The sequence below is a fragment of the Heptranchias perlo genome, unplaced genomic scaffold, assembly GCF_035084215.1.
Source record: "Heptranchias perlo isolate sHepPer1 unplaced genomic scaffold, sHepPer1.hap1 HAP1_SCAFFOLD_118, whole genome shotgun sequence".
Taxonomy (NCBI): domain Eukaryota; kingdom Metazoa; phylum Chordata; class Chondrichthyes; order Hexanchiformes; family Hexanchidae; genus Heptranchias; species Heptranchias perlo.
The window spans coordinates 1,637,412-1,665,071 of record NW_027138407.1 but is presented as its reverse complement, the minus strand read 5'-3'; the positions used below and the strand labels follow the sequence as shown (position 1 = coordinate 1,665,071).

General features: G+C 47.0%; 2 protein-coding genes across 2 annotated transcripts; both read right to left on the bottom strand.

The window, feature by feature from the left end:
* Positions 1–12,532: 12,532 nt before the first annotated feature.
* On the bottom strand, positions 12,533–13,522 carry LOC137308045 (somatostatin receptor type 5-like). Its single transcript, XM_067976988.1, has one exon. The coding sequence runs from the start codon at positions 13,520–13,522 to the stop codon at positions 12,533–12,535; it is 990 nt and encodes a 329-aa protein (XP_067833089.1).
* A 140-nt stretch (positions 13,523–13,662) lies between these two features.
* On the bottom strand, positions 13,663–27,535 carry LOC137308044 (G-protein coupled receptor 183-like). Its single transcript, XM_067976987.1, has 3 exons — positions 26,670–27,535; positions 20,876–20,897; positions 13,663–13,782 (listed from the first exon to the last, which is right to left on the bottom strand). The coding sequence occupies exons 1-3, from the start codon at positions 27,533–27,535 to the stop codon at positions 13,663–13,665; spliced, it is 1,008 nt and encodes a 335-aa protein (XP_067833088.1).
* Positions 27,536–27,660: the final 125 nt, after the last annotated feature.

The window sequence follows — 27,660 nt, the reverse complement described above, 5'->3', positions numbered from 1 at the left end:
GTATTCTGCAGCGAGTGACTCACCTCCTGACTCCCCAAAGCCTTTCCACCATCTACAAGGCACAAGTCAGGAATGTAATGGAATACACTCCACTTGCCAGGATGAGTGCAGCTCCAACAACACTCAAGAAGCTCGACACCATCCAGGACAAAGCAGCCCGCTTGATTGGCACCCCATCCACCACCCTAAACATTCACTCCCTTCACCACTGGCGCACTGTGGCTGCAGTGTGTACCATCCACAGGATGCACTGCAGCAACTCGTCAAGGCTTCTTTGACGGCACCTCCCAAACCCACGACCTCTACCACCTAGAAGGACGAGGGCAGCAGGCACATGGGAACAACACCACCTGCACGTTACCCTCCAAGTCACACACCATCCCGACTTGGAAATATATCAGCCATTCCTTCATCGTCACTGGGTCAAAATCCTGGAACTCCCTTCCTAACAGCACTGTGGGAGAACCTTCACCACACGGACTGCAGCGGTTCAAGAAGGCGGCTCACCACCACCTTCTCAAGGGGCAATTAGGGATGGGCAATAAATGCCGGCCTCGCCAGCGACGCCCACATCCCATGAACGAATAAAAAAAAACAGGGGAAATAGTTTCTCTCCATCTACCCAATCAGCTCCTTTAATCATCTTAAACATCTCAATTGGATCATTCATTAATCTTCTATAGTCAAGGGATTACAAGCCGAGTCTGTGCAACCTGTCCTCATAATTTAACCCTTTTAGCCCTGGTGTTATTCTGGTGAATCTGTCCTGCACCCCCTCCAAGGCCAATATCTCCTTCCTGAGGTGCGGTGCCCAGAACTGAACACCGTGCTCCAGATGGGGTCTAACCAGAGCTCTGTCCATAATTTCCACCCTTTGTATTCCAGCCCTCTGAGATAAAGGCCAACATTCCATTCGCTTTTTGAATTATTTTTTGTCTCTGTCCACTGGCTTTTACTGATTTCTGTACTTGGACCCCTGAATCTCTCTGCTCCTCCACAGTTCTGAGCTTCTCGCCATTTAGGATATACCCTGATCGATCTTTCTTAGGTCCAAAGTGGACGACCTCACACTTTCCCACACTGAACTCCATCTGCCCCACTTAATCTCTCAATGTCCCTTTGTAACTTTCTGCTCCCATCTGCACTATTTACTGTGCCTCCTAACTTAGTGTCGTCAGCAAATTTAGTCCACTGTAAATCTAATGAAAAGCTAAGGCCCCAGTACTGATTCCTGGGGGCCCTAGTGCAAGAAATTTAACCCGGAAATGGAATTTAACCCGGAAAAGTGCGAGGTGATGCACTTTGGAGGGACTAACAAGGCAAGGGAATACACAATGAATGGGAGGACCCTAGGCAAGACAGAGGGTCAGAGGGATCTTGGTGTGCAAGTTCACAGATCCCTGAAGGCGGCGGAACAGGTAGATAAGGTGGTAAAGAAGGCATATGGGATACTTGCCTTTATTAGCCGAGGCATAGAATATAAGAGCAAGGAGGTTATGATGGAGCTGTATAAAACACTGGTTAGGCCACAGCTGGAGTACTGTGTGCAGTTCTGGTCGCCGCACTACAGGAAGGATGTGATCGCTTTGGAGAGGGTGCAGAAGAGATTCACCAGGATGTTACCAGGGCTGGAGCGCTTCAGCTATGAAGAGAGACTGGGAAGATTGGGTTTGTTTTCCTTGGAGCAGAGGAGGCTGAGGGGGGACATGATTGAGGTGTACAAAATTATGAGGGGCACAGATAGGATGGATACTAAGGAGCTTTTTCCCTTCGTTGAGGGTTCTATAACAAGGGGACATAGATTCAAGGTAAAAGGCGGGAGGTTTAGAGGGGATTTGAGAAAGAACTTTTTCACCCAGAGGGTGGTTGGAGTCTGGAACTCACTGTCTGAAAGGGTTGTGGAGGCAGGAACCCTCACAACATTCAAGAAGCATTTGGACGAGCAGTTGAAATGCCATAGCATACAAGGCTACGGACCAAATGCTGGAATATGGGATTAGAGTAGACAGGGCTGATGGCCGGCGCGGACACGATGGGCCGAAGGGCCTCTATCCGTGCTGTATAACTCTATGAAGAAAATCAATAAGTTAGTATGCAGGTGCAGCATGTGATCAAGAAGGCCAACGAAATGTTGGCTTTTATTGCTAGGGGGATAGAATATAAAAACAGGGAGGTATTGCTGCAGTTGGATAAGGTATTGGTGAGACCGCACCTGGAATACTGCATACAGTTTTGGTGTCCATACTTAAGAAAAGACATACTTGCTCTCGAGGCAGTACAAAGAAGGTTCACTCGGTTAATCCCGGGGATGAGGGGGCGGACATATGAGGAGAGGTTGAGTAGATTGGGACTCTACTCATTGGAGTTCAGAAGAATGAGAGGCGATCTTATTGAAACATATAAGATTGTGAAGGGGCTTGATCGGGTGGATGCGGTAAGGATGTTCCCAAGGATGGGTGAAACTAGAACTAGGGGGCATAATCTTAGAATAAGGGGCTGCTCTTTCAAAACTGAGATGAGGAGAAACTTCTTCACTCAGAGGGTAGTAGGTCTGTGGAATTTGCTGCCCCAGGAAGCTGTGGAAGCTACATCATTGAATAAATTTAAAACAGAAATAGACAGTTTCCTAGAAGTAAAGGGAATTAGGGGTTACGGGGAGCGGGCAGGAAATTGGACATGAATTTAAATTTGAGGTTAGGATCAGATCAGCCATGATCTTATTGAATGGCGGAGCAGGCTCGAGGGTCCAATTGGCCTACTCCTGCTCCTATTTCTTATGTTCTTATGTTAACACTAGTCACACCCTGCCAATTTGAGTACAAACCCATTATCCCCACTCTCTGTCTCCTGCCACTGAAACAATTCCCTGTCCAAGTCAATAGTTGCCTCCAATTCCATGCACTCTCACTGTTGTTAACAATCTCGTATGTGGAACCATGTGGAGTGCCTTCTGGAATGCCGTGTAAATAGAATCATAGAATGGTTGCACCATGGAAAGAGACCATTCGGCCCATCGAGCCCGTGTCAGCTCTTTGTAAGAGCGATCCAGTTCGTCCCATTCCCCGGCTCTTTCCCCGTAGCCCTGCAAATTTTTCCCCTTCACGTGTTTATCCAATTCCCTTTTGAAAGTTACTCTTGAATCTGCTTCCACCGCCCTTTCAGGCAGCGCGTTCCAGATCATAACTACTCGCTGCGTGATAAAATGTTTCCTCATCTCGCCTCTGGTTCTGTTGCCAATCACCTTAAATCTGTGTCCTCTGGTTACCGACCCTTCCGCCAATGGGAACAGTTTCTCCTTATTTACTCTCTCAAAACCCTTCATGATTTTGAACATCTCGATCAAATCTCCCCTTAGCCTTCTCTGCTCTAAGGAGAACAACCCCAGCTTCTCCAGTCTCTCCACGTAACTCAAGTCCCTCATCCCTGGAACCATCCTAGTAAAGCCTTTCTGCGCCCTTTCTAAGGCCTTCACATCCTTCCTAAAGTACGGTGCCCAGAAAGTATTTTCCCCACAACTGACGTTGGACTAATCGGCCTAACATTTCCTCGTTTATCTCTCTTGCCCTTCTTAAATAGTGGAGGGACGTTGGCAATTTTCCAATGCAAGGGGACAATTCCTGAATCGAGAGAGTTTTTGGAAGATCATGACGAAGGCATCAACAATTTCTTCACCCAATTCCTCGAATTATTTTTTCTATCTCATTCACCATTTTTATTTATTATATTGAATCTAGTTAGTTCCTGCGCTTGATTTATTTTTAACCTTCTTTGTATCTCGGGAATCCTATCCTCATCCTGTACTGTGAAGATCCAAAGTATCTATTTAGTAAACCTGCCTTTCCCTGATTTTCCAATTGCAATGTCACTCACGTCTGTCATTAATGGGCCCACATTATTCTAAGCCATCCTCTTACTCTTAATATATTTGTAAAAACCTTCAGTGTCGTCCTTGACATCCCTCGCAAGCTTTTTCTAGCTAGATAGACAGACAGATAAATAAATACATAGTCAAATCTCATGGTGAAGCTCAAAAGGGCAATAACAAGAAAGGCAACTGAAGGACAATCAGTGACTTTGGATAGAAACCCTATCTCTGTTTGCAGTTCGTGTTGAGAAGATGTAAAAGGCTCAGTGTCGCCATCGGTATGGAAATCTCAGTGTGTACTGACACCTGATCTACTGCGGGGTGGGACTGGCGACCAGGGTCTGTAATAACATAAGGTGGTGGGATGCGGAGATGGGAATCTCAGTGATTACTGACACCTAACCTATGTAAACTTGTCATGCTATAGTTACAGTGTCTGACCCATTGCCCCCACTCAGTCCCCCATTAGAGAGAGGAGGCCATCACCCCCTCTGCCTGGGTCTGGATTTGGTCCCAGGTCCCAGAAGGTCAAAGGACTGGGTCAGACCCACAGCCTCACCCAGTTCCCCCATCAGATGACACGACACTGGGAAAGGGAGTAAACAATGTGGAGGATAGTGATAGACTTCAGGAGGATATAGACAGACTGGTGAAATGGGCAGACACATGGCAGATGAAATTTAACGCAGAGAAGTGTGAAGTGATGCATTTTGGTAGGAAGAATGAGGAGAGGCAATATAAATGAAATGGTACAATTTTAAAGGGAGTGCAGGAACAGAGAGAGCTGGGCGTGTATGTGAATCTTTGAAGGTGGCAGGACAAGTTGAGAAGGCTGTTAAAAAAGCATACGGGATCCTGGGCTTTATTAATAGAGGCATAGAGTACAAAAGCAAGGAAGTTATGCGAAACCTTTAGAAAACACTGGTTAGGCCTCAGCTGGAGTATTGTGTCCAATTCTGGGCACCACACTTTAGGAAGGATGTCAAGACCTTGGAGAAGGTGCAGAAGAGATTTACTAGAATGGTCCCAGGGATGAGGGACTTCAGTTATGTGGAGAGACTGGAGAAGCTGGGATTGTTCTCCTCAGAGCAGAGAAGGTTAAGGGGAGATTTGATTGAGGTGTTCAAAATCATGAAGGGTTTTGAGAGAGTAAATAAGGAGAAACTGTTTCCAGTGGCAGAAGAGTCGGTAACCAGAGGATACAGATTTAAGGTGATCGGGAAAAGAGCCAGAGGGGGAGATGAGGGAACATTTTTTTACGCAGCGAGTTGTGATGATCTGGAATTCACTGCCTGAAAGGGCGGTGGAAGCAGATTCAATAATAACTTTCTAAAGGGAATTGGAGAAATACTTGAAAGGAAAAAATTTACAGAGCTATGGGGAAAGAGCAGGGGAATGGGACTAATTGGATAGCTCTTTCAAAGAGCCAGCACAGGCACGATGGGCCGAATAGCCTCCTTCTGTGCTGTAACCTACTATGATAGATAGATAGAGAGAGGGATGCGTTGATACAGAGATAGGTAGCGATGCATAGATAGACATAGAGATAGAAAGAGAGATGGACAGATAGGGAGATATGTGGAGAGATGATGCGAGAGATAGATTGATAATACTTTGGAGATGCCAAATAACAAGGGTAAAGAAGGATCCTAAGAGGCGAAGGGTTGCATTGAATACTGATGGACGTGTTGCCATTGTCAATCAATGTTTGTTTGCAGTTTGTGCTGAGAATGTGGAAAAGGCTCAGTGTCACATTCAGGGTATGGAAATCTCAGTGTGTCCTGATACCTGATCTACTGCAGGGTGGGACTGGGGACAGGGCCTGTAATAGTATAATGGGGAGGGGGTTGTTTCAGGAGATGGAAATCTCGCTGCCCCCATTGATACCCCATCTCCTACTGGGTGGTCCAAGTAGCCCCACTCCCCATAACCCTGTATTGATCCAATTCCCTTTTGAAAGTTATTATTGAATCTGCTTCCACCGCCCTTTCAGGCAGTGCATTCCAGATCATCACAACTGGCTGCGTAAAAATGTTTGTTCCTCATCTCCCCCTCTGTTTCTCGCTGATTATCTTAAATCTGTGTCCTCTGGTTACCAACTCTGCTGCCATTGGCAAGAGTTGCTCCTTATTCGTTCTGTCAAAGCCCCTCCTAATTTTGAAGGCCTCTGTTAAATCTCCCCATACCGTTCTCCACTCGAAAGTGTCAGTCTTGGCCCAGTGGTAGCGTCCTTGCTTACTGAGTCAGGAAGGTTGTGGTTTCAAGTCCCTACTCCAGCTACTCGAAGACATAATCTAGTCTGCCACTTCAGTGTAGTACTGAGGGGGTATTAATGACTTGGATGAAGGGACCGAATGTATTTGCTGATGACACAAAGGTAGGTAGGAAAGTAAGTTGTGAAGAGGACATAAGGAGTCTGCAAAAGGGATAGAGCTAGGTTAAGTGAGTGGGCAAAAATTTGGCAGATGTCGGAACATGTGAACTTGGCAGGAGGAATAGAAAAGCAGTGTATTATTTAAATGGAGAGAGATTGCAGAACTCTGAGGTACAGAGGGATCTGGGTGTCCTAGTACATGAATCACAAAAAGTTGGTATGCAGGTACAGCAAGGAAGGCAAATGGAATTTTTTTTTTTTATTCGTTCACGGGATGTGGGCGTCGCTGGCGAGGCCAGCATTTATTGCCCATCCCTAGTCGCCCCTAGAGAAGGTGGTGGTGAGCCGCCTTCTTGAACCGCTGCAGTCCGTGTGGTGACGGTTCTCCCACAGTTCTGTTAGGAAGGGAGTTCCAGGATTTTGACCCAGCGACAATGAAGGAACGGCCGATATATTTCCAAGTCGGGATGGTGTGTGACTCGGAGGGGAACGTGCAGGTGGTGTTGTTCCCATGTACCTGCTGCTCTTGTCCTTCTAGGTGGTAGAGGTCGCGGGTTTGGGAGGTGCTTTCGAAGAAGCCTTGGCGAGTTGCTGCAGTGCATCCTGTGGATGGTGCACACTGCAGCCACAGTGCGCCGGTGGTGAAGGGAGTGAATGTTTAGGGTGGTGGATGGGGTGCCAATCAAGTGGGCTGCTTTATCTTGGATGGTGTCAAGCTTCTTGAGTGTTGTTGGAGCTGCACTCATCCAGGCAAGTGGAGAGTATTCCATCACACTCCTGACTTGTGCCTTGTAGATGGTGGAAAGGCTTTGGGGAGTCAGGAGGTGAGTCACTCGCCGCAGAATACCCAGCCTCTGACCTGCTCTCGTAGCCACAGTATTTATATGGCTGGTCCAGTTAAGTTTCTGGTCAATGGTGACCCCCAGGATGTTGATTGTGGGGGATTCGGCGATGGTAATGCCGTTGAATGTCAAGGGGAGGTGGTTAGACTCTCTCTTATTGGAGATGGTCATTGCCTGGCACTTATCTGGCGCGAATGTTACTTGCCACTTATGAGCCCAAGCCTGGATGTTGTCCAGGTCTTGCTGCATGTGGGCTCGGACTGCTTCATTATTTGAGGGGTTGCGAATGGAACTGAACACTGTGCAGTCATCAGCGAAGATCCCTATTTCTGACCTTATGATGGAGGGAAGGTCATTGATGAAGCAGCTGAAGATGGTTGGGCCTAGGACACTTCCCTGAGGAACTCCTGCAGCAATGTCCTGGGGCTGAGATGATTGGCCTCCAACAACCACTACCATCTTCCTTTGTGCTAGGTATGACTCCAGCCACTGGAGAGTTTTCCCCCTGATTCCTATTGACTTCAATTTTACTAGGGCTCCTTGGTGCCACACTCGGTCAAATGCTGCCTTGATGTCAAGGGCAGTCACTCTCACTTCACCTCTGGAACTCTGGAATATTGTCATTTATTGCAAGGGGAATGGAATATAAAAGTCGAGATGTTTTGCTACAATTGTACAGAGCATTGGTGAGACCACATCTCGAATACTGTGTGCAGTTTTGGTTTCCTTATTTAAGAAAGGACATCATTGCTTTGGAAGCAGTTCAGAGAAGGTTCACTCGACTGATTCCTGGGATGAGGGGGTTATCTTATGAGGAAAGGTTGGACAAGTTGGGCCTGTATACACTGGAGTTTAGGAGAATGAGAGGTGATCTTATTGAAACATATAAGATCCTGAGGGGACCTGAAGGGGTAGACGCTGAGAGGATGTGGGAAAGACTAGAACGAGGGGCCACAGTTTAAAAATAAGGGGTCTCCCATTTAGGATGGAGATGAGGAGAAATTTTTTCTCTCAGAGGGCCGTGAGTCTGTGAAACTCCCTTCCCCAGAGAGCGGTGGAGGCAGGGTCGTTGAATATTTTTAAGGCTGAGTTCGATAGATTCCTGATTAACAAGGGAGTCAAAGGTAGACGGGAAAGTAGGGTTGAGGTCACAATCAGATCAGCCATCAAATGGCAGAGCAGGCTCGAGGGGCCGAATGGCCTACTCCTGCTCTTAATTCGTCTGTATGTACGTTCGTATGAGGTGAATGCAACGCTCTGCGAGGTGGAGAAAAGAGACCCCATGGCACTGATCAAACAAGAGCTCGCGAGTTCTCCCCGGTGGCCTGACTGATATTTATCCCTCCGCCCAGCATCACTAAAACAGATGATCTGCTCATTTATCCCATTGCTGTTTGTGGGATCTTGCTGTGCGCAAATCGGCTGCCGCGTTTCCCTGCGTTACGACAGTGGCCGCGCTTCAGAAAGTACTTCATTGGCTGTGAAGGGTTTTGAGGCGCCCTGAGGCGCTATATAAATGCAAGTTTGTTCTTTCTTTCTTCAGACACAGAACCAGAGAAGATCTCCCTCCTTCCTCTGCTCCTCGGTGCCTCATACATGCATTGGTTGGAGTCCCAACCTCCTTGGACACAGGGCTTCACTGTCGATTGTCATGACGACTGGCAGAGAGGAGGGCCTCGCTATTTGCTGGGGTTGGTAGCTTGCGATTGTTTCCAGAAAATGAAACTCACCCTCGGTCAAGCAAAAGCATTGAGATTTAATTGACTGCCGATGTTACGGTTACAACATACACAGATTCAAAAATCAAGCTCCAAGAGGTCTTCAGGCAAGCAGACGGTAAGAATCAGGGTCTATATTGACAACCTGTTTGAGTTTCTCCTTGAAGAAGCAATTAATTAATTAATTCTGAACATAGCCGAGTGTGCAGATAGAGAATCTGCAGCAAGTAGAAATTAAGTGACACAAACCAAAACATTAACCTCCGAATCGCTGGTTGCAGTGTTGTCGCTAGTGTGAACCCACCCCGCTCTCTCCCCATAGCACTGGATCAATCCCCAAACTAATCCCACTGCCCCGCTCTCTCCCCATAGCACTGGATCAATCCCCAAACTAATCCCACTGCCCCGCTCTCTCCCCATAGCACTGGATCAATCCCCAAACTAATCCCACTGCCCCGCTCTCTCCCCACAGCACTGGATCAATCCCCAAACTAATCCCACTGCCCCGCTCTCTCCCCATAGCACTGGATCAATCCCCAAACTAATCCCACTGCCCCGCTCTCTCCCCATAGCACTGGATCAATCCCCAAACTAATCCCACTGCCCCGCTCTCTCCCCATAGCACTGGATCAATGCCCAAACTAATCCCACTGCCCCGCTCTCTCCCCACAGCACTGGATCAATCCCCAAACTAATCCCACTGCCCCGCTCTCTCCCCACAGCACTGGATCAATCCCCAAACTAATCCCACTGCTCCACTCTCTCCCCATTGCCCTGTATCAATCCCCAAACTAATCCCACTGCCCCGCTCTCTCCTCATAGCACTGGATCAATCCCCAAACTAATCCCACTGTCCCGCTCTCTCCCATAGCCCTGTATCAATCCCCAAACTAATCCCACTGTCCCGCTCTCTCCCATAGCCCTGTATCAATCCCCAAACTAATCCCACTGCTCCACTCTCTCCCCATAGCCCTGTATCAATCCCCAAACTAATCCCACTGCCCCGCTCTCTCCTCATGGCACTGGATCAATCCCCAAACTAATCCCACTGCCCCGCTCTCTCCTCATAGCCCTGTATCAATCCCAAACTAATCCCACTGCCCCGCTCTCTCCTCATAGCCCTGTATCAATCCCCAAACTAATCCCACTGCCCCGCTCTCTCCTCATGGCACTGGATCAATCCCCAAACTAATCCCACTGCCCCGCTCTCTCCTCATAGCCCTGTATCAATCCCCAAACTAATCCCACTGCCCCACTCTCTCCCGACAGTCCTGTATCAATCCCAAACTAATCCCACTGCCCCACTCTCTCCCCATAGTCCTGTATCAATCCCAAACTAATCCCACTGCCCCACTCTCTCCCCATAGCCCTGTATCAATCCCAAACAAATCCCAGTGCCCCACTCTCTCCCCATAGCCCTGTATCAATCCCAAACTAATCCCACTGCCCCACTCCCTCCCCATAGCCCTGTATCAATGCCAAACTAATCCCACTGCCCCACTCTCTCCCCATAGCCCTGTATCAATCCCCAAACTAATCCCACTGCCTCGCTCTCTCCCCATAGCCCTGTATCAATCCCAAACTAATCCCACTGCCTCGCTCTCTCCCCATAGCCCTGTATCAATCCCAAACTAATCCCACTGCCCCGCTCTCTCCCCATAGCCCTGTATCAATCCCAAACTAATCCCACTGCCCCGCTCTCTCCCCATAGCCCTGTATCAATCCCAAACTAATCCCGCTGCCACAGCATGATGCAAGGGAGTGAACACAAGTACCCGCTCCACCCAGTCAAAATTTCACAATTTAGGAAAACGGGAGGAAACTTTGCAAAAATCAAGTCCCCACGCCAAATCCCAACCATTCCCCTCCCTGCAAGACTTCAATCTTCCTTCCGGTCTTCTGGTGTAACATCTGTAAATAATTGAGTCTCATATTCGATGTTCCCTCTGCCAACTGCATGGGAAGCTCCAATGGTGGGTTGGAGTCTCAGGAAATTTAACCCATGTCACCAGCCATGTAGTCAATGTGCTCCGAGGGTTCCTCCCGCCTTTTTATATTAAATGGTAAATTGTTCTGCGTGTCGCCCACGGTCAGTTGACGAATCTAAGTTTTTGACATATATACACAAGATGGCGACAGAGTTGGGTTCATTGAATGGGAAGTATTGCCCTTTCAATTTAGACTGGGAAATGCTAAGAGAATGTGTGAACAAAATTGGTGACAGCAGGAGGTGAGGTTTGTAAAACAGGAAAGGCATGATTGATAGTGAGGGAGAGATAGATGGAGAAATAGGTGGAGAACGAGAGAGATAAATAGAGAGCTACATAGAGAGACAAGAAAGAGATAGAGAAAAAGAGATGGACAGACAGAGAGACAGGGAGACAGACAGATGTATATATATAGATATATATATATATAGACAGAGAGGTAGATAGATAGAGATCAATAGAGAGATAGATATGGAGTTAGACAGATAGATAGATGGAATGACAGATAGATAGAGAGACTGATAGGTGAACTGATAGAGAGCTAGAGAGATAGATAAATGACATAGAAAGATAGAAAGATTGATTGATAGCGTAATAGATAGATAGAGAGATAGATAGATGGTAGATAGGAAGATCGATAGATGGATAGATAGAGAGAGAGATAGATGATAGAAAGAATGATAGAAAGATAAATAGAATGGTAGAAAGATAGATAGATAGATAATAGATAAATAGATGGATAATGGATAGAAAGAGAGATAGATAGAAATAGATAGAAAGATAGATAGAGAGATGATAGAAATAAAGAGAGACAAATAGATACAGAGATAGATAGATAGAGGTAGATAGATAGAAAGAGAGAGAGTGATGGATGAAAGATATCGATAGATAGATAATTAGACTTATAGATAGATAGGTAGTGAGATAGCCAGAGAAAAAGATAGATAGCTAAAGAGATAGACAGATAGACAGTTAGAGAGATAGATAGATGGATAGAGAGATAGAGAGATAGATAGATAGATAGATAAAGAGATAGATTGTTAGATAGATAGATAGAGATAGACAGAGAGATAGATAGATAGACAGACAGAAAGATAGTTAGATAGAGAGATAGATAGAAAGACAGAGAGACAGATAGTGAGATAGCTGGATAGAGAGAGAGACAGAGAGAAAGCTAGATGGAGTGATAGATAAAGAGATAGCTAGATAGAGGGATAGATAGAGAGAGACAGATAGAGGGACAGACAGGGAGATAGCTAGATAGAGGGATAGATAGAGAGATAGCTAGATAGAGTGATAGATAGAGAGAGACAGATAGAGGGATAGACAGAGAGATAGCTAGATAGAGGGATAGATAGAGAGATAAATAGTTAGATAGATAGTCAGATAGATAGATAAGATGGATAGTTAGATAGACAGATGGAGAGAGCGATGAAGCGATGGATAGAGAGATAGATCGACAGATAGATAGATAGATAGACAGATAGATAGATAGATAGACAGATACACATGATGGTTGAGAGTTGATGTAGCCAACCTGAGTTCACCATGTTTGATTTACAGAGTCTTCCATTATGTGACCTCCATTTCCAATCACTTGTGCCGCTGGTGGACTTTTCTTCATCATACCCACTTTGCAATTCAGTGGTGGGAAATGGTAAGTGAGACTCTGCTTTCTAATTGAGATTCTTGTCAATGTGGGATTGAGATGGGGGGAGTGGGGTGGTCACTGGGCCAGTGGCGTGTTACACACAGCAGCTACATGGCCTCCACTGAAAGTTCTGGGACCTGAAGATGTAGAGCAGGGGGTTGAGGATAATGCTGAGGAAAGTGAGGGTCCAGGTATACAGCCGAATATTACAAACATACCACATTGAGATTTTGTACTCGGGACTCAACAGGTTCTTCAGCACGAAAGAAAGTTCAATGATGTGAAATGGGGCAAAGCAGAAAAGGAGGAGAGCCAAGATTGCCCAAATGGTCTTCAGCACTTTCTTCTTCATCAGCTCCATGGATTCCTTCCCAGCTCCCACTTCGATCATCTTCTTCGCTGTCAGGGCATAGCAGGCCAACAGGATCACGATTGGGACGAAAAATGTGACCACTTCGGAGCAGAGGTGAAGCACTGGGCGACCTGACCAGAGTGAAACCAAAGCCTTGCATGAAAGTGGGTGCTTTAACGTGCCTTTTGTGAAGAAAAAATGCACCAGACTCAGGGAAAACACGATGAGCCACGTTGCGATGGAAAGGCCAACATAGTATCGAGGCCTTCTCCAGGAATGAGACCTGATGGGGTGGACAACCGCGATGTATTGGTCAATGGCAATGCAGGTCATGAAGGGTGGGATGCCGTAAAGGTTGATTATACTCAGGATAAAACAGAGATCACCGAGAAACTTCACTGAGCTATATTGTAGGGTGCATTGCACAATTTCAATTGTAGAAGACAGGATGACGAAGAGGTCAATGATGATCAAGTCAAGCAGGAGGACATCAGTTGGTGATGAGACCTTCTTCAATCGTACGATGTGCCACAGTGCAATTGAGTTCCCAATAATGCCGGACAGAAGGATCGGGCTATTGATAATGGGAAGGAAGAACAATTGCCTCATGAAACTGGCTTCAAAAGTGCTTTCCATCGAGGGCCCAAGAGTTGCATTTCCAGCCTGAATGGTTGAATTGATCTCCAACCAGGATTCGGTGACTGTTGCATCCCAGCCCACAAAAGTGGCCATTTGGTGTTATGCCAAACAATACAGAGCAACGGATGAACAATGTCGGGGAATGAGATCCGATATTGTTCAACAACAGTTGAGACCGCCCTGTCAGATTATTGGTTTTTGAAGGTCTCAGTTGGCTCTCCAACACGTTAATCCTATCTCATGGGTTCAGACAGGGTGAGCTTCTTCTCTGAAACCTGTGGAAACCAATGGGCCCAAGAGATTGCTGCGGTGCCAGGATGCAGAATTGCAGAGATCACGTAGGACTCTGAAGCCTGTAAATGGACAGATATCAATACAGTTATTAAATATTCAAAACAATGTGATCCAAAATATTAGAAAGTGAACTTTCTTTATTCGTTCACGGGATGTGGGCGTCGCTGGCGAGGCCAGCATTTATTGCCCATCCCTAGTCGCCCCTTGAGAAGGTGGTGGTGAGCCGCCTTCTTGAGCCGCTGCAGTCCGTGTGGTGAAGGTTTTCCCACAGTGCTGTTAGGAAGGGAGTTCCAGGATTTTGACCCAGCGACAATGAAGGAACGGCCGATATATTTCCAAGTCGGGATGGTTTGTGACTTGGAGGGGAACGTGCAGGTGGTGTTGTTCCCATGTGCCTGCTGCTCTTGTCCTTCTAGGTGGTAGAGGTCGCGGGTTTGGGAGGTGCTGTCGAAGAAGCCTTGGCGAGTTGCTGCAGTGCATCCTGTGGATGGTACACACTGCAGTCACAGTGCGCCGGTGGTGAAGGGAGTGAATGTTTAGGGTGGTGGATTGGGTGCCAATCAAGCGGGCTGCTTTATCTTGGATGGTATCGAGCTTCTTGAGTGTTGTTGGAGCTGCACTCATCCAAGCAAGTGGAGAGTATTCCATCACACTCCTGACTTGTGCCTTGTAGATGGTGGAAAGGCTTTGGGGAGTCAGGAGGTGAGTCACTCGCCACAGAATACCCAGCCTCCGACCTGCCCTTGTCGCCACAGTATTTATATGGCTGGTCCAGTTAAGTTTCTGGTCAATGGTAACCCCCAGGATGTTGATGCTGAGGGATTCGGCGATGGTAATGCCGTTGAATGTCAAGGGGAGGTGGTTAGACTCTCTCTTGTTGGAGATGGTCATTGCCTGGCACTTATCTGGCGCGAATGTTAATTGCCACTTATGAGCCCAAGCCTGGATGTTGTCCAGGTCTTGCTGCATGTGGGCTCGGACTGCTTCATTATTTGAGGGGTTGCGAATGGAACTGAACACTGTGCAATCATCAGCGAACATCGCCATTTCTGACCTGATGTTGGAGGGAAGGTCATTGATGAAGCAGCTGAAGATGGTTGGGCCTAGGACACTGCCTTGAGGAACTCCTGCAGCAATGTCCTGGGGCTGAGATGATTGGCCTCCAACAACCACTACCATCTTCCTTTGTGCTAGGTATGACTCCAGCCACTGGAGAGTTTTCCCCCTGATTCCCGTTGACTTCAATTTTACAAGGGCTCCTTGGTGCCACACTCGGTCAAATGCTGCCTTGATGTCAAGGGCAGTCACTCTCACCTCACCTCTGGAATTCAGCTCTTTTGTCCATGTTTGGACCAAGGCTGTAATGAGATCTGGAGCCGAGTGGTCCTCGCGGAACCCAAACTGAGCATCGGTGAGCAGGTTATTGGTGAGTAAGTGCCGCTTGATAGCACTGTTGATGACACCTTCCATCACTTTGCTCATGATTGAGAGTAGACTGATGGGGCGGTAATTGGCCGGATTGGATTTGTCCTGCTTTTTGTGGACAGGACATACCTGGGCAATTTTCCACATTGTCGGGTAGATGCCAGTGTTGTAGCTGTACTGGAACAGCTTGGCTAGAGGCGCAGCTAGTTCTGGAGCACAAGTCTTCAGCACTACAGCTGGGATGTTGTCGGGGCCCATAGCCTTTGCAGTATCCAGTGCACTCAGCCGTTTGTTGATATCACGTAGAGGGAATCGAATTGGCCGAAGACTGGCTTCCGTGACGGTGGGGATATCGGGAGGAGGCCGAGATGGATCATCCACTCGGCATTTCTGGCTGAAGATCGTTGCAAACGCTTCAGCCTTGTCTTTTGCACTCACGTGCTGGACTCCACCATCATTGAGGATGGGGATGTTTGCAGAGCCTCCTCCTCCTGTTAGTTGTTTAATTGTCCACCACCATTCACGACTGGATGTGGCATGGCTGCAGAGCTTTGATCTGATCCGTTGGTTGTGGAATCGCTTAGCTCTGTCTATAGCATGTTGCTTCTGCTGTTTAGCATGCATGTAGTCCTGAGTTGTAGCTTCACCAGGTTGGTACCTCATTTTTAGGTACACCTGGTGCTGCTCCTGGCATGCTCTTCTACACTCCTCATTGAACCAGGGTTGATCTCCTAGCTTGTTGGTCATGGTAGAGTGAGGAATATGCCGGGCCATGAGGTTACAGATTGTGGTGGAATACAATTCTGCTGCTGCTGATGGCACACAGCGCCTCATGGATGCCCAATTTTGAGCTGCTAGATCTGTTCTGAATCTATCCCATTTAGCATGGTGGTAGTGCCACACAACACGTTGGATGGTGTCCTCAGTGCGAAGACGGACTTCATCTCCATGAGGACTGTGTGGTGGTCACTCCTACCAATACTGTCATGGACAGATGCATTTGCGACAGGTAGATTGGTGATGACGAGGTCAAGTAGGTTTTTCCCTCGTGTTGGTTCGCTCACCACCTGCCGCAGGCCCAGTCTAGCAGCTATGTCCTTCAGGACTCGGCCAGCTCGGTCAGTAGTGGTGCTACTGAGCCACTCTTGGTGATGGACATTGAAGTCCCCCACCCAGAGTACATTTTGTGCCCTTGCTACCCTCAGTTCTTCCTCCAAGTGGTGCTCAACATTGAGGAGGACTGATTCATCAGCTGAGGGAGGACGGTAGGTGGTAATCAGCAGGAGGTTTCCTTGCCCATGTTTTACCTGATGCCATGAGATTTCATGGGGTCCAGCGTCAATGTTGAGGACTCCCAGGACTACTCCCTCCTGACTGTATATCACTGTACCGCCACCTCTGGTGGGTCTGTCCTGCCAGTGGGACAGGACATACCCAGGGATGGTGATGAAAGAGTCTGGGATGTTGGCTGAAAGATATGATTCTGTGAGTATGGCTATGTCAGGCTGTTGCTTGACTAGTCTGTGGGACAGCTCTCCCAATTTTGGCACAAGTCCCCAGATGTTAGTAAGGAGGACCTTGCAGGGTCGACTGGGCGTGGTTTGCCGTTGTCATGTCTTGTGCCTAGTGGTCCGATGCCGGGTGGTCCGCCCGGTTTTATTCTTATTATGACTTTTCGTAGCGAGATTTTACAACTGATTGGCTTGCTAGGCCATTTCAGAGGGCAAATAAGAATCAACCACATTGCTGTGGGTCTGGAGTCACAAAAAGGCCAGACCGGGTAAGGACGGCAGGTTTCCTTCCCTAAAGAACTATCTGTTCAATGACTGGTATCTCACAGTCCGTCTCTCTCAGGGTGATATCTGTACACTGACTGGTGACTCTCAGTCCCTCTCTCTCAGGGTGATATCTGTACACTGACTGGTGTCTCTCAGTCCCTCTCTCTCAGGGTGATATCTGTACACTGACTGGTGACTCTCAGTCCCTCTCTCTCAGGGAGATATCTGTACACTGACTGGTGACTCTCAGTCCCTCTCCCTCAGGGTGATATCTGTACACTGACTGGTGACTCTCAGTCCCTCTCTCTCAGGGTGATATCTGTACAATGACTGGTGACTCTCAGTCCCTCTCTCTCAGGGTGATATCTGTACAATGACTGGTGTTTCTCATTTCCCTCTCCCTCAGGGTGATATCTGTACACTGACTGGTGTCTCTCAGTCCCTCTCTCTCAGGGTGATATCTGTACATTGACTGGTGTCTCTCAGTCCCTCTCTCTCAGGGTGATATCTGTACACTGACTGGTGTCTCTCAGTCCCTCTCTCTCAGGTTGATATCTGTACACTGACTGGTGTCTCTCAGTCCCTCTCTCTCAGGTTGATATCTGTACACTGACTGGTGTCTCTCAGTCCCTCTCCCTCAGGGAGATATCTGTACACTGACTGGTGTCTCTCAGTCCCTCTCCCTCAGGGTGATATCTGTACCCTGACTGGTGTCTCTCAGTCCCTCTCTCTCAGTGAGATATCTGTACAATGACTGGTGTCCCTCAGTCCCTCTCTCTCAGGGAGATATCTGTACACTGACTGGTGTCTCTCAGTCCCTCTCCCTCAGGGAGATACCTGTACACTGACTGGTGTCTCTCAGTCCCTCTCTCTCAGGGTGATATCTGTACACTGACTGGTGCATCTCAGTCCCTCTCCCTCAGGGAGATACCTGTACACTGACTGTTGTCTCTCAGTCCCTGTCTCTCAGGAAGATATCTGGACACTGACTGATGTCTCTCAGTCCCCCCTCAACGGCCCTCAGTTCCAAAGCAGCTCACCATCCTCAATCTCTACTCATCTAACCCCACTCTCTGCACCCATCCCCACTCTCTACGCACCTCTCCCCACTCTCTATTCCTCTCTCCCCACTCTCTACTCACCCATCCCCGTTCTCTATCACTAACAGTGACATTACCTCCATCCAAACCGGCCCTGCCTCTTCAACTTCTCAAAGATCCACTCACCTGTCTCTCTCCCTCTCAGTCTCGGTGTTTTGGAATCAAGCGATTGGATCTTTTCCCGTAGACCGTGCCGGAGTCTGGGACTGTCGGTGTGGACTCTCGGGAAGAGCCCGGTTTAATTGTGGAGAGTCGGCTCGAGTAGAAGAAGAAGCGAGAAGGGAGAAGTTTCAGGGAGTCCTTCACCCACCTTCCAACTGGTAGAAGCAGCTGCTCGGATCAGCGACCTTTCATAGATGCTGAGCTGCAGTTGGTGTAATTGCTCTGCTCCTCCGTGACATGGGCTGCTCAGGCTCCTCCCTCCACCCCGATTCGATGGGACTCCTGATGGGAATCTCAATGTAATTCCAGCATTGTTGGGATGGGTGGTATATTGTCCATTCACCTCTGGAGACCTGGGGTCAAATCCAGCCCCAGACAGAGGGGTGAAGGTCTCCCCTCTCTGATGGAGGACTGGGTGGAGATGTGGGTCAGACACTGGCCTTTCTCCCTCTGGGACCTGGGGTCAAATCCAGCCCCAGACAGAGGGGTGAAGGTCTCCCCTCTCTGATGGAGGACTGGGTGGAGATGTGGGTCAGACACTGGCCTTTCTCCCTCTGGGACCTGGGGTCAAATCCAGCCCCAGACAGAGGGGTGAAGGTCTCCCCTCTCTGATGGAGGACTGGGTGGAGATGTGGGTCAGACACTGGCCTTTCACCCTCTGGGACCTGGGGTCAAATCCAGCCCCAGACAGAGGGGTGAAGGTCTCCCCTCTCTGATGGGGTCTGGGTGGAGATGTGGGTCAGACACTGGCCTTTCTCCCTCTGGGACCTGGGGTCAAATCCAGCCCCAGACAGAGGGGTGAAGGTCTCCCCTCTCTGATGGGGTCTGGGTGGAGATGTGGGTCAGACACTGGCCTTTCACCCTCTGGGACCTGGGGTCAAATCCAGCCCCAGACAGAGGGGTGAAGGTCTCCCCTCTCTGATGGGGTCTGGGTGGAGATGTGGGTCAGACACTGGCCTTTCACCCTCTGGGACCTGGGGTCAAATCCAGCTCCAGGCAGAGGGGTGAAGGTCTCCCCTCTCTGATGGGGGTCTGGGTGGATATGTGGGTCAGACACTGGCCTTTCACCCTCTGGGACCTGGGGTCAAATCCAGCTCCAGGCAGAGGGGTGAAGGTCTCCCCTCTCTGATAGGGGTCTGGGTGCGGATGCGGGTCAGACACTGGCCTCTCCTGTTCTGGGACCTGGGGTCAGATCCAGCCCCAGAAGGCGGGGTTAAGGTCTCCCCTCTCTGATGGCGGATTGGGTGGGCAGTGCGTCCCACTACGTCATCACAGCCTGACAACTTTCCATCGATCAGTAATCACTGAGATTTCCATCCCCTGTTCCCCCCCCCCCACCGCCATTATACTATTACAGACCCTGGTCCCCAGTCCCACCCTGCAGTAGATCAGGTGTCAGTACACACTGAGATTTCCATACCCTGAATGTGACACTGAGCCTTTTCCACATTCTCAGCACGAACTGCAAACAGAGATAGGTTTCTATCCAAAGTCACTCATTGTCCTTCTGTCTCCTTTCTTGTTATTGCCTTTTGGGATTGAACATTAGATTTGCCTGTCTAACTATCTATCTATCTATATGTTTATTGTATCAACCTCTGTCCAACTATTTATACATAGCTTTTTCTGTCTGCCTATTTATGTCCTTATCTCTATCAATCTATCTATATATCTATCGATTGATCTATCTATCTGCCTATTCATCCATCTATCTGTCCATCCAACCATCTATCTATCTATCTATCTATCTATCTATCTCAAAGCGATGTAACTCCCGATCTCTCTATCTATTTTTGTACACCTATCTGTCTATCTCTATCTATCTTTCCATTTACCTACATATCTTATTATCTATTTATCTTTCTATCAATACTGACGCATACATTTCTCTACCTATCTATACATCCATTTATATATATCTATCTCTCCAGCTTTACATCTCCGCATCTGAGTTTCTCTATTTATTTTACCTGTCGATCCCTCTCTCTCTCTCTCTACCGTTGTAGCTATCTCGGTATCCATTCATCCTTATACAGGACTGAGAGGAGAAAGACCAGAGTAAAACTCACTCCACCACCCAGTACTCTATTGTTATCTGGAATGAGTCTTGATGTGAAAAAGAAAGACGCCATTGGTTTGGTGAAATGACACAACCTTTATTCACTCACAATGCTAAACTTTGAACTTCTTGTCGCTGGATCTTCAAAGGAACAGTGAAAAATACAGAGAAGGTAACGAGATGTCCCATTTCAATCTGAACAATATTTCCTTGAGGTGAAACCCTGATAACAGTCTCGAGTCATTCTGTCTTTGACAATAAGTTATTTGATCCACTAACCACTCTAGCCCAGTATTCGGAAGGGCCACGCTATGATGTCTCCTAACATGTTGCCAGACTCGAGGGAGCATTGCAATTGTTAACTCTCTCTAAAGTCCGCACCCCTTCAAGAGCCGAATACTTCACCCATATCTGGGGACGGTCTCCCAGCTCCTCCCTCACAGCCAGGCACGGGATACACGAGAAAGATTGTTTAATATGTAATTCTCTCAATTCTAGGCTCCAAAGTTCATTTTTATGCCTCTTGCTTTCTTGGCACTTTTTCATCTGTTGTCTATTGTCAGTCTGTCTTAGTTTTGGTGTTTTAAAAGTCAACTTGATAGCATTTAACTAACTATTGTTGAGTTACCTGGTCCTCATCCTTTTTCAACCTAATTGGTAGAATCATAGAAAAGTTTCAGCACGGAAGGAGGCCGTTTGGCCCATCGAATCCGTGCTGGCTCTATGCAAAGACAATCCAGCTAGTCCCACTACCCCGCACTATCCCCATAGCCCAGCATTTTCCCATTTAAAGTGCTTATCCAGTTCCCTTTTGAAAGCCATGATTGAGTCTGACTCCATCACCACCTCAGGGATCGCATTCCAGATCCTAACCACTCGCTGCGTAAAAAAGTTTTTCCTCATGACGCCTTTGGTTTTTTGCCAATCACCTTAAATCCATGTCCTCTGGTTCTGGACCCTTCCGCCAATGGGAACAGTTTCTCTCTATCTATTCTGTCTAGACCCTTCATGATTTTAAATAACTCGATCAAATCTCCTCTCAACCTTCTCTATTCCAAGGAGGACAATCCCAGCTTCACCAGTCTATCCACGTAACTAAAGACCCTCATCCCTGGAATCATTCTAGTAAAACTTTCCTGCACCCTCTCTAAGGCCTTCTCATCTTTCCTAAAGTGCGGTGCCCAGAATTGGACACAATACTCCAGTTGTGAGAAGTGGTCACATTACTCCAGTGGTGTATTGCATGTTTCCCCTTTGACCCTCAGCGAGGTTTCCCCAATAAAAAGCAGCAAATCCACAAAATGTCTATCCATAATATCTTAAAAATCTGACATCCTTGCGCACTTTGTGTCAACTTCTCCCATTATAAATTCCTATCTCTACATATATTATTGTGAGTGCCTATGTAAACGTGTCACGCTGTAATTACACCCTCTCACCAGTGGTGGCGCTGCAGCGCCTCAATTTTGCATCTCTTGGCAACTCCGCATGTACTGCAGAGAATTTCCTCTGTTCCAAACAACTCAACCTCTCTGCTTCCCAAAATAGTCCAACATTTGCGATTTGGAAATAAATAATAATATGAAACCAAAGGTTTGAATGTCGTTAATATGGCCACTCAATTATTTCTGCATGCCCCTGTTCCAATTCTCCAACCCCTCTCCATCCCATTCCCCCCAATCCCACTCCACCTGCAGACCACACATGGTCTTGGCTCTCTATGTGCAACACCAGGATAAGTTGGCTGGTGATATATCAAAGCAATAATAGCCCACACACCCAACAGTAACATGTATCCCAGTGACCACTAGTAGTCTATTCATGTCGACAGAGCCACGTGGCCCCAACAAGCTCTGTTTCATGTATTATACCGGACGACGCACTGTGAGTACATTCCAAGGTAGAAAACCCGGGTGGTCCCGGTTGAAAAACTCAGCTGGTTTTTGACCTCATCTCAATGTTTCCCCATCACCCAATCTCACAATACACCGCAGTTGTCCCTTACCCTGTATATGATATGTTACAATCATCGTAAGTTACATTTATTCTGACCCTCCACCATTTCTTTTGATTTTACATTAATTGTCGTTTTGGTCATCAGAATTAACATTGAATTTGTAAAGGCTAAGCCAGAAATGAAGCAAGTGGCATATTATATAGTCATCAAACTCGACAATGTTGGACTGCTGCCGTGAGGCACTTGTACGTTCTTTGAAGTCCTACATTTCAGTTCTTCCAGTTTTTACCACGTCTGTTCACTCGAGCCTTGTTTTTTTTATTAGTTCATGGGATGTGGGTGTCGCTGGCGAGGCCAGCATTTATTGCTCATCCCTCATTGCCCTTGAGAAGGTGGTGGTGAGCCGCCTTCTTGAACCGCTGCAGTCCATGTGGTGAAGGTTCTCCCACAGTGCTGTTCGGTAGGGAGTTCCAGGATTTTGACCCAGCGACGATGAAGGAACGGCCGATATATTTCCAAGTCGGGATGGTGTGTGACTTGGAGGGGAACGTGCAGGTGGTGTTGTTCCCATGTTCCTGCTGCCCTTGTCCTTCTAGGTGGTAGAGGTTGCAGGTTTGAGAGGTGCTGTCGAAGAAGCCTTGGCGAGTTGCTGCAGTGCATCCTGTGGATGGTACACACTGCAGCCACGGTGCGCCGATGGTGAAGGGAGTGAATGTTTAAGGTGGTGGATGGGGTGCCAATCAAGCGGGCTGCTTTGTCCTGGATGGTGTCGAGCTTCTTGAGTGTTGTTGGAGCTGCACTCATCCAGGCAAGTGGAGAGTATTCCATCACACTCCTGACTTGTGCCTTGTAGATGGTGGAAAGGCTTTGGGGATTCAAGAGGTGAGTCACTCGCTGCAGAATACCCAGCCTCTGACCTGCTCTTGTAGCCACGATATTTATGTGGCTGGTCCAGTTAAGTTTCTGGTCAATGGTGACCCCCATTACTCTCCCACTAGACATGTTAAGTCAGAGGGCAAGAAGGTGGCAGATGGAGTATAATGTGGGGAAATGTGAGGTTATTTACTTTGGTAGGAAGAACAGAAAAACAGAATATGATTAATTGTTGGTGTTCAGAGAGATTTGGGTGACCGCGCATAAGAGACAGAAAAGGTTAGCATGCTGGTACAGCAAGCAATTAGGATTTTTAGACTCGAGGGGAATCAAGGGATATGGGGACCGGGTGGGAAAGTGGAGTTGAGGTGGAAGATCAGCCATGATCTGATTGAATGGTGGAGCAGGCCCGAGGGGCCGTATGGCCTACTCCTGCTATCATTTCTTATGTCCTGATGTTCTTATGTACCCTTTCCACCTGTCATGCCCATCAATAATATGCTGATCTATCTTTCCATAGTTCTCCCCATTCCATTCCCCCACCCAAAACCCAAAAGGACAAGTTGGTGATTGGATCCCAGAAATTATGAGTATTGTAACAATGGGAATTGGATTTCTCCTGCGGCCATTAAGAAAGAAATTGGCCAATTACTAACTTGTCACGAATAAGTGGGGGTACAGTGACAGGTATTTTTTTGAGTTTCTCCTTGAAGAAGCAATTAATTCATTAATTGTTAATTCTGAACATAGCTGAGTGTAAAGAAAGAGAATCTGCAGCAAGTAGAAGTTAACTGACACAAACCAAAGCATAAACCTCCGAACTGCTGGTTGCTGTGTTGTCGCTAGTGTGAACCTGCCCCATTCTCTCCCCATAGCACTGGATGAATCCCCAAACTAATCCCACTGCCCCATTCTCTCCCCATAGCCCTGTATCAATCCCAAACTAATCCCACTGCCCCGCTCTCTCCCCATAGCCCTGTATCAATCCCAAACTAATCCCACTGCCCCACTCTCTCCCCATAGCCCTGTATCAATCCCAAACTAATCCCACTGCCCCACTCCCTCCCCATAGCCCTGTATCAATGCCAAACTAATCCCACTGCCCCGCTCTCTCCCCATAGCCCTGTATCAATGCCAAACTAATCCCACTGCCCCGCTCTCTCCCCATAGCCCTGTATCAATCCCAAACTAATCCCGCTGCCACAGCATGATGCAAGGGAGTGAACACAAGTACCCGCTCCACCCAGTCAAAATTTCACAATTTAGGAAAACGGGAGGAAACTTTGCAAAAATCAAGTCCCCACGCCAAATCCCAACCATTCCCCTCCCTGCAAGACTTCAGTCTTCCTTCTGCACCCCCCATCCACCCTAATGCTCTAAATTTTAGGGTCTTCTCGTGTAACATCTGTAAATAATTGAGTCTCATATTAGATGTTCCCTCTGCCAACTGCATGGGAAGCTCCAATGGTGGGTTGGAGTCTCAGGAAATTTAACCCATGTCACCAGCCATGTAGTCAATGTGCTCCGAGGGTTCCTCCTGCCTTTTTATATTAATTGGTAAATTGTTCTGCGTGTCACCCACGGTCAGTTGACGAATCTAAGTTTTTGACATATATACACAAGATGGCGACAGAGTTGGGTTCATTGAATGGGAAGTATTGCCCTTTCAATTTAGACTGGGAAATGCAAAGAGAAAAGTGTGAACAAAATTGGTGACAGCAGGAGGTGAGGTTTGTAAAACAGGAAAGGCATGATCGATAGTGAGAGAGAGATAGATGGAGAGATAGGTGGAGAGCTAGAGAGATAAATAGAGAGCTACATCGAGAGACAAGAAAGAGATAGAGAAAAAGAGATGGACAGACAGATAGACAGGGAGACAGACAGATAGACAGATAGATAGAGATCAATAGAGAGATAGATATAGAGTTAGACAGATAGATAGATGGAATGACAGATAGATAGAGAGACTGATCGGTGAACTGATAGAGAGCAAGAGAGATAGATACATGACATAGAAAGATAGTAAGATAGATAGATAGATAGATAGATAGATAGATAGATAGATAGATAGATAGAGAAATAAATAGATAGACGATAGATAGGAAGATAGATAGATGGATAGATGGAGAGAGATAGATGATAGATAGCAAGATGGATAGATGGATAGATAGATAGATAGAGAGATAGATGATAGAGAGAATGATCGAAAGATAGATAGACGGGTAGAAAGATAGACAGATAGATAATAGATAGATAGATCGATAATAGATAGAAAGAGAGATAGATAGAAATAGATGGGAAGAAAGGTAGATAGATAGAGAGAGACAAATAGATACATAGATAGATAGATAGAGGTAGATAGATAGAAAGACAGAGAATGATGGATGAAAGATATAGATAGATAGATAATTAGACTTATAGATAGATAGATAGCTAGAGAGAAAAGATAGATAGCTAAAGAGATAGACAGATCGACAGTTAGAGAGATAGATAGATAGATAGAGAGATAGAGAAATAGATAGATAGATAAAGAGATATATTGTTAGACAGATGGATAGATAGAGATAGACAGACAGATAGACAGACAGAAAGATAGATAGATAGTGAGATAGCTAGATAGAGAGATAGATAGAGAGATAGCTGGATAGAGAGATAGATAGAGAGATAGCTAGATAGAGCGATAGATAGAGAGATAGATAGATAGAGAGATGGATGGAGATAGACAGACAGATAGATAGATAGACAGACAGAAAGATAGTTAGATAGAGAAATAGATAGAAAGACAGAGAGACAGATAGCGAGATTGCTAGATAGAGGGATAGATAGATAGATAGATAGATAGAGGGATAGACAGAGAGATAGCTAGATAGAGGGATAGAAAGAGAGAGATAGAAAGAGTGATGGATAGAGAGATAGCTAGGTAGAGTGATAGATAGAGAGCTATCTAGATAGAGGGATAGATAGAGAGAGATAGAAAGAGTGATCGATAGAGAGATAGCAAGGTAGAGTGATAGATAGAGAGATAGCTAGATAGAGGGATAAATAGAGAGAAAGATAGATGGAGTGATAGATAGAGAGATAGCTCGATAGAGGGATGGATAGTGAGATAAATAGTTAGATAGATTGTTAGATAGATAGATAGATAGATAGACAGATAGAGAGAGCGAAAGATGGATGAAGCGATGGATAGACAGATAGATCGACAGATAGATAGATAGATAGACAGATACACATGATGGTTGAGAGTTGATGTAGCCAACCTGAGTTCACCATGTTTGATTTACAGAGTCTTCCATTATGTGACCTCCATTTCCAATCACTTGTGCCGCTGGTGGACTTTTCTTCATCATACCCACTTTGCAATTCAGTGGTGGGAAATGGTAAGTGAGACTCTGCTTTCTAATTGAGATTCTTGTCAATGTGGGATTGAGATGGGGGGAGTGGGGTGGTCACTGGGCCAGTGGCGTGTTACACACAGCAGCTACATGGCCTCCACTGAAAGTTCTGGGACCTGAAGATGTAGAGCAGGGGGTTGAGGATAATGCTGAGGAAAGTGAGGGTCCAGGTATACAGCCGAATATTACAAACATACCACATTGAGATTTTGTACTCGGGACTCAACAGGTTCTTCAGCACGAAAGAAAGTTCAATGATGTGAAATGGGGCAAAGCAGAAAAGGAGGAGAGCCAAGATTGCCCAAATGGTCTTCAGCACTTTCTTCTTCATCAGCTCCATGGATTCCTTCCCAGCTCCCACTTCGATCATCTTCTTCGCTGTCAGGGCATAGCAGGCCAACAGGATCACGATTGGGACGAAAAATGTGACCACTTCGGAGCAGAGGTGAAGCACTGGGCTACCTGACCAGAGTGAAACCAAAGCCTTGCATGAAAGTGGGCCCTTTAACGTGCCTTTTGTGAAGAAAAAATGCCCCAGACTCAGGGAAAACACGATGAGCCAAGTTGCGATGGAAAGGCCAACATAGTATCGAGGCCTTCTCCAGGAATGAGACCTGATGGGGTGGACAACCGCGATGTATTGGTCAATGGCAATGCAGGTCATGAAGGGTGGGATGCCGTAAAGGTTGATTATACTCAGGATAAAACAGAGATCACCGAGAAACTTCACTGAGCGATATTGTAGGGTGTATTGCACAATTTCAATTGTAGAAGACAGGATGACGAAGAGGTCAATGATGATCAAGTCAAGCAGGAGGACATCAGTTGGTGATGAGACCTTCTTCAATCGTACGATGTGCCACAGTGCAATTGAGTTCCCAATAATGCCGGACAGAAGGATCGGGCTATTGATAATGGGAAGGAAGAACAATTGCCTCATGAAACTGGCTTCAAAAGTGCTTTCCATCGAGGGCCCAAGAGTTACATTTCCAGCCTGAATGGTTGAATTGATCTCCAACCAGGATTCGGTGACTGTTGCATTCCAGCCCACAAAAGTGGCCATTTGGTGTTATGCCAAACAATACAGAGCAACGGATGAACAATGTGGGGGAATGAGATCCGATATTGTTCAATAACAGTTGAGACCGCCCTGTCAGATTATTGGTTTTTGAAGGTCTCAGTTGGCTC

Coding starts and splice junctions, on each gene's coding strand:
- LOC137308044 (XM_067976987.1), bottom strand. CDS start 27,535: ATGGCCACTTTTGTGGGCTGGAATGCAACAGTCACCGAATCCTGGTTG. Junction 20,898..26,669: donor GAGTACAAAATCTCAATGTG/GTATGTTTGTAA, acceptor TCTACCAATTAG/GTTGAAAAAGGATGAGGACC. Junction 13,783..20,875: donor TGAAAAAGGATGAGGACCAG/GTAACTCAACAA, acceptor GTCCATTTACAG/GCTTCAGAGTCCTACGTGAT.
- LOC137308045 (XM_067976988.1), bottom strand. CDS start 13,522: ATGGCCACTTTTGTGGGCTGGGATGCAACAGTCACCGAATCCTGGTTG.